At 46.6% G+C, this 14,941-nt stretch overlaps 1 protein-coding gene across 1 annotated transcript in view; it reads right to left on the bottom strand.

The window, feature by feature from the left end:
- The window catches only part of Col22a1 (collagen type XXII alpha 1 chain), a 213,363-nt gene that overhangs the window by 124,977 nt on the left and 73,445 nt on the right, over nucleotides 1–14,941 (bottom strand). Inside the window, exon 21 of the mRNA XM_050144864.1 lies at nucleotides 10,742–10,795. Coding sequence (XP_050000821.1) covers nucleotides 10,742–10,795 — 54 coding nt within the window. The remainder of the gene's footprint in view (nucleotides 1–10,741; nucleotides 10,796–14,941) is intronic.

Raw genomic sequence — 14,941 nt, 5'->3', positions numbered from 1 at the left:
AATAATATATATATTCGAAAATATTTTTCTCCCCTCACATTCTCCCCTCCTTCAACTCCTCCCAGATCCTCCTCACCTCCCTGCACACCCAACTCCACGACTTCACAACCCCTGAGTCCCTTTCCTAACCTGCCTAATGATTCTCAGTCTCTCCAGAGAAATTGTCTAAAGAAGTGTGATTCACTCTATCTCTCCTCTCTCCCTCCTCTCCCCCACACACCACTCTTCAGAATTACTGTGTGGGACCTGCTGTCTTCATGAGCCTGGCTGTCTAACAGTGACTTCCCCAAGCTGCATCCTATAGAAGGACGTGCTGAGTGCCCCTGCCCCCTCCCTGTGCAGTCACATAATACGCGCTCCTCCATCCGTATAGACGCCCCCAACCATGGAGAAGCAGGCCACTGAGTCTGTTTGCATCCTTCTGTGGTGAGAATCCATGCAGTGAGAGACCATGGGGGCAACCACCCTCATTAGACCCCATCATCAAACCAGCTGGGAAGTGTATTGTTGCATTTAATTTATGCAGTGACCTTAATGACTCAAGTGACCCAAAGTAGTCTCCTCTGCATTACTCCCTTGGTCCTGGAATGTTGCCTGATTAAATGGAGGGACTAGTTTGAAAGGAAAAAAAACTGTAAAATTCACATTTCTCAAGACAGGTTCAGTAGGAAACTCTGCCTAGTTTCCCTACCTGCTCATTCCAATTTAATCTGTTCATCAAGAGGACCCCGTGAAGATGTTCAGAGACCCAGCCTGAAAGTCTAGAAAACAAAGCCTGCCTGTTATACAGCTGGGAAGGCAAAGGGATGGGTCCCATCCAGTTCTCCACGGTTGAGAACATGTTCAGGCTTAAGACAGCTCTCCAAAACATCACTGCACAGGTCTGCTTAGGGGAGAAGGAACTTGAGAATGTTAGGTCTCTCAATGTCTCTGGCCCTCTGCTCTCTCCTCCCCAACTTGCTCCCACTGGTCCCCAGTGATCCTGAACCCCATCATGTACACGAATATTAGACTTTGTTCCTCTCTGGATGCAGCCCCAGTACGTTCTCTTTGCTTTCTGTCTTTTTCTGTCCCCTAATCCTTCCTACCCTCCTTTCACTTTGTCCCTCCTTCTTCCTGTTGCCCCTCCCTCTTTTCTCTCCTCCCTGTCATCTTTCTTCCATCTTGTCCTTCTTTTCTTCTTTCTCTTCATCTTCTTCCCACATCACATGAGCACTGAGGACTCAGGAAGACCTCCCAGAGCAGGGCTGCTGAGGTAATGTTGAAAGGAAAAGGAGTCTTCATGGGGAACAGACCAGGGGCAAAGAAAGACGAGATGTGTACTCAGAAAGCCCATGAGAATAGGACGTTCCTCACATCCTACTGTGAAAATATTGAGGTGCATGAATGGGGGAAGGCAAAGGAGCCCCAAAGAGAATGCGTGCCCTGGACCAAGCCGAGTCCAGATCTGAAGATAGTCATATCTGGTTTACTATGTGCACACTGAAGCACACGAGCGATCATGTGGGGCTTAGAGACAGAACAAGGCTGGTCAAACCATACCTGCATGTTCACCAAACTCCATGCTACCCAAGCATCAGCTCACCCCTGGACTACTGTGGTACCCACAAACAGATACCTCCCTTCACAATTTTCCCCTCTGAGAATCCAGGATTATATACATAAAACCTCCATGGAATGCCTGCTTCCCAAATATAACAGTGCTTCTTAATTCAGATCCAAATTTCAATGCCCCCAGCCTGCTCTTCATGACCCCCATTCCTGTACCTTTTCCTCATGTCCTTCTACCCTCCTCCACCTCCAAGCATAATGGCTCCCTGCCTCTTTCTTGAACAGGCCAAATAACCACAAACCCAATGCCTTTCTCTCATGTCTTCCTCCTGCCTGCAGAGTTACTTCTCTAGAGGTCCATCTGGTCTCTGTTCGATGGTCCTCTCACCTGACTGTCTCCTTGGAAACCTCATGCAAGCATCACTCTCTCCACCTGCTATGCCCCTCTCCTTACTGGGCCTCCCTCAGTATGTGTTACCGCCAATACCCCGCTGCTGTCTGTGTTTATTTACTGCCTCTCTGCCCTACTGGGACACACATCTTTTGGAAGCAGGCGCTGGTTCTGGTTTTGTTTGATTGAAGGCACATGGTGGGATGCTTAGTACACACTAGTGGGCTGGATGTGAGCCACAGCAAAGATCATAGCAGTATGGAGAGCTGTGTGGGTCAGAAGTAGATGATATTAGAAAGATGGGAAGAGTCTATGTGGCAATGTACTGTCTTTCAGAGAGCGACTGTCTGGTCAAAGCCCCCTGATCCAGGCCTGGCACTAGAGCACTTGGCCTGCAGGGCACATGGGATCCATGCCAAAATGAGTTTCCAGACACTTGCCAGGTAAAATTCAAAATGTAGTCACAAATGCCTTAAGTAAGCTACACCTTAGATGCACCTCATCTCACCTTGCATCTGACCCTGCTTTGGAGAGAGCAGACATTAAGAAGAGGCTGATGATAAAGGGCCCATTTCCTGCTCCTCCCTCCTCGGGGAATGGAAAACAGACACCTTTAGTGTTCGGCCTGAACAGACGCCCCTCCTCTTTCCCCAGGTTATTTCACAGAGAGTTGTTGATTATTTACAAGATGAATACAGGATCAACCAAGCATCCCTCTGTTGATAGGAAGGAAACATTGAATGGATTCTAGGAGGAGTCAAAGAGAAGGAAGGACGTGAAAACCTGGCTGGGGGCTGTGCCGAATAACTCGGATGCCTGCCTGCCTGCCTGTGCAGGGTAGGGAAGCAAGGGTGTGAGCCTCCCTCACAACAGGAAGCTGTGGGGGTCTCTGCTTCCTCAGCCGCCCAAGATATTACGCTACTCAAAGGACGACTTTGCCCTCAGATGAAATGGTAATATGAGCTATCTAACAGTCGTTGGCTCGGGAAGTGCCCTCTTCCCAGGCTGTGAAGCACAACACTCGGGAAGGGCAGACATACACAGCAGTTTGGATGAGAAATGCCCCCACAAAGCTTCAGAGATTTGAACACTGGGTGCCTCGCTGGTGGCACTGTCTGAAGAAATGTGGGCTGGACGGAGGCCAGCTTCACATGTTTAGAGTCTCACTCCATCCCTGTCCTCTTCTCGACGAGCACTGAGTTCCTGCGCCTGCCACCATGCCTGCCCTTTGCTGGCAGGCTTTCCTGCCACGCTGGACTCTTAAAGCTCTGGAATCATAAGCCCAAGTAAACGCTAAGTGTTCTTGGTCATCGTGTTTTAGCAGCATCAGAAAACTACGACAAGACTCGATGGCAGGTAGGAGGGTTATGGCAAGAAAAGAGAAATGCAAAGAAGTCTTCCAAGGAAAGTAAACATGGCTAACATTAGGTTTTCAACATGGAGAAAGAACCCTAGGGTGTGATAAGAGACCAGGGAAGGCCACTAACAGCCACGAGGTAACTCCCAGAGCTCCCTCCCTCCTGCAATCACAGCTGCAGGAGGCAGCCCCGCTCCTGGGGTCATCCCCTGTAGGACTTTCTGGGTCACTTGTGCAGCAGGTCAACACTGCTAAGGCCACAGAGGATGAGTCTGAGCTTCCCACCCCTAAAACAGTCAGAGGCTCCTCATCATATACACGACACACTGGAGCTGTTTGGGCTGAAGAGTCCACAGCCAGAAAATCCTTTTCAACAGCATCCAGCACTAAAACTCCCATACCTGAGTGACAGTTCCCACACCCCTTTAGGACTTCTGACCTTTGAGACCATGGCCACACTTTCTGCCTCTCTAACACTTCCCCCCTATTTCAACATGTCAAAATCGCATCCTGGGGCCACACCGCTTCTTCCGGGAGTCTGGGGGGAAAACGGGAAACCACATTTGAGATATATATTCCCTCGTATGCCATACAAATGAATGAGGTAGAATCTCAAGGGCTGGGCCCAAAGCCCCCAAGCAGCTGTGTTAGCTTCGGCTGAAGTCAGTGAGCAGCTGCTGCGCACTTCCTGAATCTGACAGGTTCTTCTGTAACAAAGAGCTATTTTGCTAACAGTAATTTTTACTTTTCTTCTCTCTCAAACTGCGGCCCAGTATAATATCTGGATAAGTATTCGTAATTGATCACGAGGGCAGAATTTTCAAGTGACTCTGGGTGCCAAAACGCTGAGCAAACCGGCTCTTGACAGGGCATATCCACCAAGGAGAGGCCTATAAATTCTGGACAGCAAACCCTTCCTAGCCAGGATGTTTTACCACAGCCACAGGCAGGGCCATTAGCACACAAAAGGCTTGGCTGTGCGAGTCAGCTAATGTGTGCCATATGGTCTTACGCTCGGCTCCTCCTCTCCTTGCCTCCAAATGTCAAGAATGATCATTTTCTACTGCTTGGATCTGAAACCTAGTGTTCAGGGACTACTTAGAACAGCCTAACAAAAGCCTGGCTGCAGGCCCTGAAATGAATCAAACAGTCGCCTTTGGCCCAAACGCTGCGCTCCCATCTGGTCCAGCAGGAAGTTTCAACCATGGAGAGGGGAACAAATGCCACCCAGACTGCCAGTGACAAGGTCTGCCCGTGTTTCTCACTGAAACCTGACAGAAGTCAGAGCTGGGGCAGCTAATGCGGTTTGGCCACTGTGAGACCTCAGCGCCAAGGGAAACCGATGACTATGACACGCATCTGGGGTACCACACAGGATGTGCCCGGTCGCTTAGTCGGTCAGATCTCTGTGAGGTGCTCCCAGTTGGGAAAACAGTTCCCAGTTTTGATCTCTGCAATGGAAAACACACCAAGTTCTAAATCTGGGGAGGGTGTGGAGGAGCCAGGCAGACCTGGTTCTCAACACTGGGGACTCACACATTTCTTCAGGTCTTGGATCAACTGAGATTAAGCGACCATACCCCGTGATACCTAGAGAAAACTAAATAACAAACAGGAAAATAAAATTTATAAATTTATAAAGCTAGGATGGGGAGGTGGCTCAGTGGGTAAAGTGTTTGGCACATAAGCACGAAGATCCAAGTTTGGAGCATCTGTAATGCTAGCACCAAGGGGAAGAGAAAAATTCTGGAGCTCATAGGCCTTGCAGTCTACCTAACCCAATGATGAAACCTTGTATAGACGGGGGGGGGGGGTCTGATGTTGATCTCTGACCTCCAGACACATGCACATATACATGCACTCACACACACACACACACACACACACACACACACACACACACAATATACACACATTCAGAGAAACCTACTGCAAAGCTGCACACCAGCCCTGCAGTGATTGGCCAGTTATCTGTTGCCACCTGCTGCTGGCTCTACACCTGGGAAGATGAACTCCATTTAAAGAGGGCGCCCTCCTGACACTGATACACGGGAAAGAACATGAGCACCAGAGGGAACCTCTGTCTTCAGAAGGGGAGAATGAAATCTGAGAGGATCATCGTTTCGGTTCTCATTACCTGATGAGAGGAAACCAGAAGACGTGACAATAATCAAAAGGGCCAAAAAGCTTGATGTGAGCCTGAGCAAAGAGCAGACAACAGCGATCAGAGGGAGCTTGGCCAGGGCACCGAGTTCTCACTCTGAGTTTCCAGGACCCTCTTCCTCATGATTCAATATTCCAGATTTTACACTTAAGTTAAAATTTTGATATTTTTTTTTGTCTTGTCAAGACAAGAGGAAGAAAAAATATGTATGCTATACATTCAGGACTCAGCAGCAAAGAGCTAGGCGACAACCACATTCCCTCCACCTATACTGGATATGTCCTGTCTAAGGTGAGGGCCTGGGGGACCAGATACCAGTCCTGGATCCCGCCCTTCTCCACACCACACAGTCATGTGTGTGCTCAGAGATCTGACTCCATGTCTGATCCATTTCCTCTGGCACACAAATTATCCAAGAAACTTACCAATGCCCTTATATACGATTGTATATCCCACATGGTTCCGTATATTGGATAAGTAGTTCACATATACACAAATTTGTGTTTTATGGCTGTGAAATCCTAATACTTTAGACACAGAAATAAGAAAAGTCTCCACTCCTGTGCTTTTACATCCTAGTGCTGAGAAGATGGGTCCCCAACATGAAGAGTATCAACAAAGTCCTCTTCAGAACATGGACACTGGCTGAGGGGACAAGTGTCTAGGGGTGGACAATAAGGAGGACAGACCTCTTGGAGAGAACGAGCTTCCTGGAAACCTGGAACATGCAAGTGTTAAAATGGCCTTAGGCTCGCTCTGCTTCTTCCACAGGAACATTCCAGATTCAGACACCTTTGCTCCCCTCCCAAGCCCAGCTGACAGTGGTCCCTGCCTCCTCCTTACCTTCTAGTCCAGGCAGGAGGAAGCTAAATCAAATCACACCGTTGCTGGCTCCACCCTGGGCAAGCATTCCTTATTTAGTATGCTGTAACGAGGGCTGGCCATCGCTGCGGCTTAGGCACCATACACTGCCTTCACCATGTCATTGGAGAAAAACATCAGCTTTGTCTAAAATGAATGCATTCACCTTGCCAATGATTATGCTGTCTGCCTGTGGCTAATCTCTAAAGCAGCTGGCCCAGATTCCTTCCGCTACCTGATGTTTTAGTCTGTGTCTGCATGCTTAGGTCTCTGTGCCTGGTTTTAGCTGCTCTATTCCTTCCCATAGCCTGTATGTGCATCCTGATGTTCAGGAGTAGTTCCTGGTGATGTTTCAATTGAAAGTGATGGGGGGTGGAGGGGGGAGATGACAGGTCAAAAGCAAGAGAAACAGAGATAGAATGTTTTAGTAAGTCATTTTACCTCAGGTTCTCCTGACTCAGCCAGGGGCTAATGGCACAGGAAGTTGCTTCCTAGCCCGCAACATCTCAATTGCCTGCTTCTCTTTTCTGTGTTCTTGCAGGCACGGAAGTCAAACAATGTTTCCAGGATGGAACACAGGAGGAAGTGATGAACAGCCACACATTATCAGAGGGGCAGAGGCCCCTAGATACTTCCAGTCACCACTTGTGACTCACCAGAGGGAGCAGGGCAAGAGAAACAGCCCTCCGCTCTCCCGATGCATCCTGTAGCACGGTCTTCCTCATTGCCTCCATTGCTCTACAAAAGCCCTTCAGGATCCAACCGCTTACCAAGTCACCTCACTGCCCAGCCTGTGAACTGGGCCAGGTTGGGACTTCCACAACCCATTGCCTCCGTGTCTCCAGCTCTGGCCTGAGCTGACATTTGAATCATTTGATTATCAGGGAGCTCCTGAGTGATGCTCTCCTCTTCCCTGTAACTGACCCCAAATCCAAATGAATATATTTAGAATGCAAGTCCGACTCTCCAGTGTAGAATCAAACATCACAGTGAGCAAATGCAGCCAGGCACAGAGGAGACAGACCATGCTGAATACTTGGGTAAATATTGGATGAAATTTCTAGCAGATTTTGGGGTTGGATAATGGTATTATGATTTGGTTTCTTTTAAAATCCTTTATCTTTGGGAGACAATATGCTGAAATATTCATATACAAATTATGGGACTAAGCATTGCTTCCAGCTAACCCAGTGATGGGCAGAGTTGAATGTAGCTATAAATAAAACAGACTTTTTCAATGAATTCATAAATGTTGAAATAGATATTAGGAATATAGAGGTTCACTTAGCTATTTTTCAACTTTTGCATATTTATTTCCATAATTGACCATAGTGAAGGCAGCCAATTGCCCCATACTTCAGACACAATGAAAGCCACCACCCTCCAATGGCCTCCAAGGCTAAATGCTCATTGCTCTCAGTCCTCTTATTTAAATCCCCTGCTAGACCCTTGATGGCTCTAATCATGCCTTGCCTAGATATGCCAAGCAGCCAGCTGCCAGCCTGAGCTGCCACCTCATTGCCTCCCAGACTGATCCAGTCTATCATTCTCTCTGGGGCCTTTCTGCATCCCCTACTTAAATGCTAACTACTGTGTGTGCCTTCCTCTGCCTGCCAGAACATCAACAGCAGCACCTTCAGCGAACCACCAGTGTGGCCAGCCAATGAAGAAGAAACATGTGTTGAAAGGATGAAGTTACCCTAGAAAGAACAGGAGGAAGGCTAGGGTATGATAAGAACAAGAAGACCAAAAAGGACAAAAAATGAGAAAGGAAAAAATGTTGAGAGGAGAATGGATGGGGCAAAGTCCCCAGTAAAGTTTCAGCAGGGCTAGGACAAGAAGCCATGGCTATGGCTCTTTGGGGTTGTAACGGATGCACGCCCAAACTAGAGACTTGCAAATGACACTGTGGGATGTAATCTATGCACAGAAGTTGTAGTAGTCTCCTCTGCGCGACCCTTCCTTTGTCCCGTGACCATCTTCAGCGTGCCTTTAACTACAAAGCTGCCCCAAACAGCACCTGCTCCCACATCACTCCCTGAAGACTCAGAATCCTTATCTAAACTGAGCTTCCCCTATCCTCTGAATATCTCAGAGTCTTTATCCATCTCCCTGGAGACCTGACAAAGCTTAGCCTTAGATGACTTTGAGCATCAGTCTGTAGAGCCCTATGTCTTTTTGGCAAATCCCGTGGCAGATAGCAGAACATCTGTGTATCATGCGAGCTTAAAATAAAATTTGTGGGCATATGGTGCACCGGATGATTGAGCAAAAGAAAGACAAGCTTTGCAGAAGGGTATGTAGTCCTGGGTGGAAATCCCTGAGGGGCCATTGAGCAACTGTCTTCTTTAAGAACCTGGCCTTAATTCACAGATGTTATTGCCAGGTCCAGCACACAGTTGGAGCTTGCTACATCCACATCTACATCTCAATCCACACACAGCTCTACCCTACCCTCTCCATCTTTCCTCCTCCCCTCGAGTCTCCCTATTCCAAATCCCCAAATCTCAAAAGTCAATATATCTGCTCAGTTCTCAAGTCTCTCGAGCTGTGTTCAGTATGAAGGAAGCCAAGCCTGTGTTTCATCTGTGGTTGACGTGGCTCACAAGGCTGAGAGCTTCACGGCATGAGAGCAGCTGATTTTAGAAGCACACACGGTAGGTCCAGGCAATCCCTGACAATAAAGGGTGGGCCTGATGGGCGAGCCCCTACAAGATACCCTTTCTCCTCTCGGTGGGTAAATTAAGTAAGTGAATAAAAACTGCTCATTGTCATCTTTACAGAGAGAATTCCGTGGACCAGCTAATACTATATTGGGAAAGGTGGCACTTGGAGAAGTTCAATGCCATCAAAGCAAGGTGCTCATAAACACTAATGACATCACGTGTGACGATGTTGCCTTCTCATAAGACTGCGTGCGGACATGTTCAGAGAATAAAAGCCCAGCAGTGGGACAATTTGCTCCCCATTCTGGGCATTCTTCTCACAGCAACTCAGCCATTATGAGGCTTCACCGCTATAGCCAGAAAGCCACAGGTTTGCAAAGACCAGGCGGCACCCAAGAGTCACAGAGCCTTGAGGTCAAACCCATACACTTTTTTTTTCAAAGCCTAGGATCCTCTACTACATGGGAGAGAGAGCAACATGGTAGCGACTTCATTTGACTGACTGGAAACTGAGATGGGCTATGGCTGAGTATGTGAATGTGAAGTCACTCTCTTGCCTCCCACCCTCAGAGCCTTGGAGACACCTTTCCACATGGTCCCTGACCTTTACAACGAGCTTCTCTCAGACTCCTGGAGGTTCACGATGGCTAAATTCAACAGAATTGTTTGAGGGTTCACTGGTGAGCAAGGACAGGTAGAGCTGATGAGCGACAAGAGTCACACATGATTTCACAGTGGAAGATGTGGGATTTGTGGGCCCCACTCCCTGAGTCAATTCACGGCATGTATGCAAAATCATCCTCCAAAAGAGCTGTGTGATATTTGGGCCAAATGGGGCATCCAGTAGGTTAGGGGCTGCTCCATCAGACACTAGAACCTCTACCCACCCATGGGTCAGTGGCTCCATGGCCTCTGGATAAGAAAATGCAGGGTAGAGGAGTTAGCTGTGCCAGGAGCTGCCTATCTCTCTACTGAATCTAATTACCAAGTGGAGAGCACCGTGAGGGACTAGAAAAGCGAGCAGAAGCTTCAGGGGTACATTCCAGTGGTGGTGGGTACGGATGGGAACCAGCATCACAGAGCTGAGCCCGAGTCCTGGTCCAGTTAGCCATGAGCCATACTGCAGAGTATCCAACTTTTTTTTTTTTTGTATGCTGCGACAGCCCTCCTACCAAAGCCTGTGACACTATGCCCGGTATCAAAATTTTACAAAAGAAGGCAGTTACTAAATTTAATTAAAGATAATTGCATCAATTTGACTAGCATGAGCTACAATATTCAATAATAATGCAGATATTCAAATTAAAGTTGTAACACGTTAGCGGATTACTACCTTTGTCTCTATTTTCTCTTAGGTTTTTCTCAAAATTGAACTCCCTCATCATCTCCTATGAGAAACTTCGGCCACTGTCAGCCTGGGTCAACGGCTTCCTCTGAATACCGCCCCCTATTTGGCTTCTTTCTGGTGGGAATTCTGATTTCACAGGGCTAGTATGTCCCCATGTAGCAGACCCACAACCAGTCACAGACTACCTGCCATGTCTCCAAGGCCCAGATCAAGGCAGAGAACAAAGTGGATTCTAAACCAGATGAATGAGCCGAGCCCAGTCTTTCAACTTTCAATATTCACTGCGCGTTCCTGGGGCAGAGGTTGGACTTGAGTCCTTTTTTGGATGTCAGACAATGGAGGCCACGCAGATGAAGCCAGCGTGGGTGAGCAGGACATCAGAAAGTGAACATGGTTTACTTACTCGGAGACCTGGAGGCCCAGGGGGTCCCTCTCTGCCTTCTGGACCAACCGAACCCTTTAAGAGAAGAAAAAGAAAAAGAAGAGAGAATGTTAAGTGTGGGGTTCCACAGCATGGCATATGCTCTGCCTCTCACTCTCATTGGACAGGAACTTGTCACGGCATCCAAATGGGTAATTATATGGTCAGAGGGGAAGCAGCAATTTATGATCTTAAATCTATCTAAAACATACAGATGGATACGGGCTTATAAGCAAGAAGACACAGGCGATGTCACACACACTACAGAAGAGCACAGCAGGAACGGCATAGTTAACTCAGTAGTCTGCATGGGGCACACAGAGACGAAGCATCTGAAACCCAAATGTCTAACTCCTAAGTCTGTGCCCATTCTTTTCATCTTGTTTCCTCCATAGGAACCAGCTTGGGTTCTCTGAGTCTTGGGGAAGAATAACCAAAGTATGAAAGTTAGGACAAACCATCTGGAGAGATGGCTCCACTGTTAAGAGCACTTGATGCTCTTCCAAAGGCCCTAGGTTCAGTTTCCATAACCCACATGGGGTCTTGCAACCATCTATAGCACAAGTACAAATGGATCTGACTCCATCTTCTGACAGCCACAGGCACCAGGCATGCATGTTATGCACTTACATAGCAGGCTAAACACTCACACAATAAAGTAAAAATAGATAGATAGATAGATAGATAGATAGATAGATAGATAGATAGATAGATAGATAGAGTTGTCACAAATACAATTATCCAGGAAAGGTGCATGTCAATTAGAGAACGAATGCTGATGTCTATAAATATGTGTCCTCTGGTACGGGGCGGTCAACAGACATTGCCAAATCCTGGTCATGTCTTCTCTAAAATGGAGGTGATGTACCCATATGCTGAGCATTCGAGAGGAGCACATGGAGAGCAGACCCTCGGGCTCGGTGCATCGTTTCAGTTGTAAAGAACAAGTGGGAAAGCTTCATGGGCAGGTTAGATCCTCATCTCAAGGGCTGGCTCCATCACCGTGCCTTGGTAAAATTTGTCCAGAACCTTCTTTCGTTATCTTAAAGAGTCGGCATCATATATGCACAGTCCCTATGGCAAATGTTGCAGAATTCCTTGGTAACCAACCAGATTCTATTTAGAGCCATGGTCTTTTCTTTCTATAACACTGTGTAAGTGGGAAAGAGAGTGTGTGCATGGTACAATAGGGGACGGTATGTGCGATTCTCCTTCTTCATAAGGAGAAACGTGCTGAGCTCTGGGCACCCCAAGAGAGGAGACCCCCACAGAAGTTACTCTGCTTTAAGCATGGAAAAATGCCTGGCATTGAGCAGACCCTTTAGTGGCCTAGCCATGCATTGGTACGACTGGTAGAGCCTGCTTCATCCTAGGGAAGGGAGCTAGTATTTGGATACAGAGTAAGTATCATATGCTGTTTCCAATTATGGAACAGGATATATTTTCCTCTCCCTGGGGTTGCTTAACACAGACTCAATTTTTTTTTCTGTTCTCCACAGAATTCACTAAAGCCAGCTTCCCAGTTTTGTTCAATTCAATGAAGATTTAAGAAGCAGTTACTCTGTGGATGGCTCTGAGGTGCTGCCTGGGATTCAAAAGAAGAAAGAGATGCAGACTGCTGCCCATCTTGGGCTTAGGAAAGAGCACTATTTTGTACATCAGTCCATTTAACCCCCACAGCATAGTTATGTAAGGGGTGATGGCAATGATAATTTTCAAATTAGAGATGAATCAATTGAGCATTAGAGTCATCAGGCACTGTTAGCAAAGATACAAAGCTACGTTTGTGGAAGAACGCAACAGGCTGTGTGGTTAAGGCCTTTGGCATCTAACTGTGAGTGCCTTCCATGGTCACCCTGCTTTTTATCCACTCCAGTCAAGTTCCACTCTAATGCTCTCTTGAGTGTCCACCGGCAGGAGCATCTCTCCGTAAGTATTCATTATAAGATCCCATCATGTGATAAACCTATGGATTTCAAATAGGAAAAGTATCGGTCCTGGCCTTAAGAGGTTTAGTCCTAGTATAGAAACAAAGTGACTCCTAATGGCATCTTTCTATAGCCATTGATTAGAGCATCGCTCAGCCTTCACCAGAGAAACTTCCTGAAATAGAAGGGGATTGACACAGAGATCCACAACTGGATGATACTGAGAGTGAGAGGCTTTGGAGCACTCAGTCCTATTTGTCTTCATCAGATCCCTTCTCCCAGGACTCTAAGATCTATGCAGAGGAGGCAGGAAGACTAAAAGAGTCAGAGGTGTGGGTGACTCCAAGGAAAGAGCATCTTCCAGACAGAACAGGACTGATGCACCTATGAACTCACAGACCTACGACAGCATGCAAAAGACCTGCACAGGTCAAACCAGATAAAATCCCAGCACTGACAAAGGAAGAGGATACAATACCACACCTCTAACCAAGAGTCCCAAGAGTCTATTTGCAATAGATACCCGTGGGAAAGCTAAAATCAGTTTCCTCCCAAGCTGAGTCCCTTGGTATATCAACCGTACTTCAGGGTAGGCCCCATGCCCAGGAGTAGCTGGCAAACACAAGAGACTTCTTGGTTTGGGGGAGGGTGTGTGTATGTGTACGTGCATGTGTGTGTGTGTGTGTGTGTGTACAAGCATGCTCATGCACTTTTGAGTTTGGTTTGGTATTATATCTTAATGATTTTGTTTTATTTTTTACTTGGCTTGTCTTTTTTCAATTTTCATTAGAGAGGGTAGGGAAAATCTGGGAGAAGTTGGGGGAGGTGAAAGAACATGATGAGAATATATTGTACGAAACCAAAGGAAATAAAAATGAATGAAGATAGTAAAATACACAAGTAAACAGACAAATGCGATTCTAAAAATACACTGCATGGAAAAAATAAGCAAAAGCAATGCTTTAAAGAAGTGTAGTCCTAGAATCCTGTTTCCCTTTTAACAAAGCCTCCCCTGGGTGTTTCCAGAACCTTGGCTAACGTAAGCAATTCCACTATCAACCCCTTCTCCTGCATGAAGCCCTGCTCTCCAATGACAGGCGTGTACAGCAGGAACAACATCTTCAGTAACCTCGGTTCTCCCGACAGCAGTCTGACCCTAGTGAAGGACGTCAGCAAAGCTCCAAGGCCTTCTCCATCACACCCGTCACAGTGAGAAGCACCAAGGCTAGGTAGATAGACACCCAGTTCAGTTTTGTGTTTTGCCTCTTACTAGTTTTTTAAGTCAGTCAACCGTCATCATGTCGATCCCTTCACTGCTGAAGATGAGCAACTTCTGTACAGAAATTCATCATTTTCCAAGAATGGATCTAGAATGTATATTCACATACACACAGAACCTAAATCCCTCAAAGCTTACAGCTATGCTAGATACACAGCTATGAGAAGATGAGCTTTGGAATGGTGGAGCAGAAGATAGCTTTATTGATCCAAAAGTTCTGATAGTAAATGGTTCTAGTTACATTGACGTGGGAGGTGATATATGCTGTGAATGTTTTATTGCCATTGGTTAATAAAAAAGCTGTTTTTGGCCAATGGCTTAACAGAGTAAAACCATGCTGAAAGAGATATACAGAGAGAGTAGGCAGAGTCAGGGAGAAGCCATGCTGGAACCTTGCCAGTCAGTCACAATCATGTGATAATATAGATTAATAATAATTAACCAATTGTATAAGAGCTAGCTACCAATACGCTTAAGCTATTGGCCAAACAGGACTGCAAATAATATAGTTTCTGTGTGATTATTTCAGGAGTCTAGGTGGCCAGGAAACAAACAAGCAGCCTCCCCCAACACTACATTGTAATCAAACACTATCTAGGCTTGGTCTATGTTCCACCCCTTGTCACAGAGCCCTCATGATGAACAGGCTCTAAAGCCCAAAGTGAATCAATGTATAGATACAGCTACTTCATTTCCCTCAAAAAAAATACAACGATGTAAAGAAATCAGAATTATGTTGCCTGGAAATGAAACTTTAACACAGAGAGAGAGAGAGAGAGAGAGAGAGAGAGAGAGAGAGAGAGAGAGAGAGAGAGAGAGAGAGTTAAATGCCCCCCATAGAGTTCACTGCATTTTTACTAATTAGCCTTAGAATCTGAACTTCCACCATAAATGATCACAGGGACCCTTCAGTGTTCTCCTCCCAAACGGTTATTTTCTACATCATTAGCTTCTTAACACAGGCAGAAATCAATG

Source organism: Alexandromys fortis, unplaced genomic scaffold (assembly GCF_014885135.2).
Source record: "Alexandromys fortis isolate MF-2015 unplaced genomic scaffold, M_Fortis_MF-2015_v1.1 scaffold_2_1_26212458, whole genome shotgun sequence".
Taxonomy (NCBI): Eukaryota; Metazoa; Chordata; class Mammalia; order Rodentia; family Cricetidae; genus Alexandromys; species Alexandromys fortis.
Note: the sequence above shows the minus strand (reverse complement) of the source record. Positions and strands in the feature narration are given on the sequence as shown.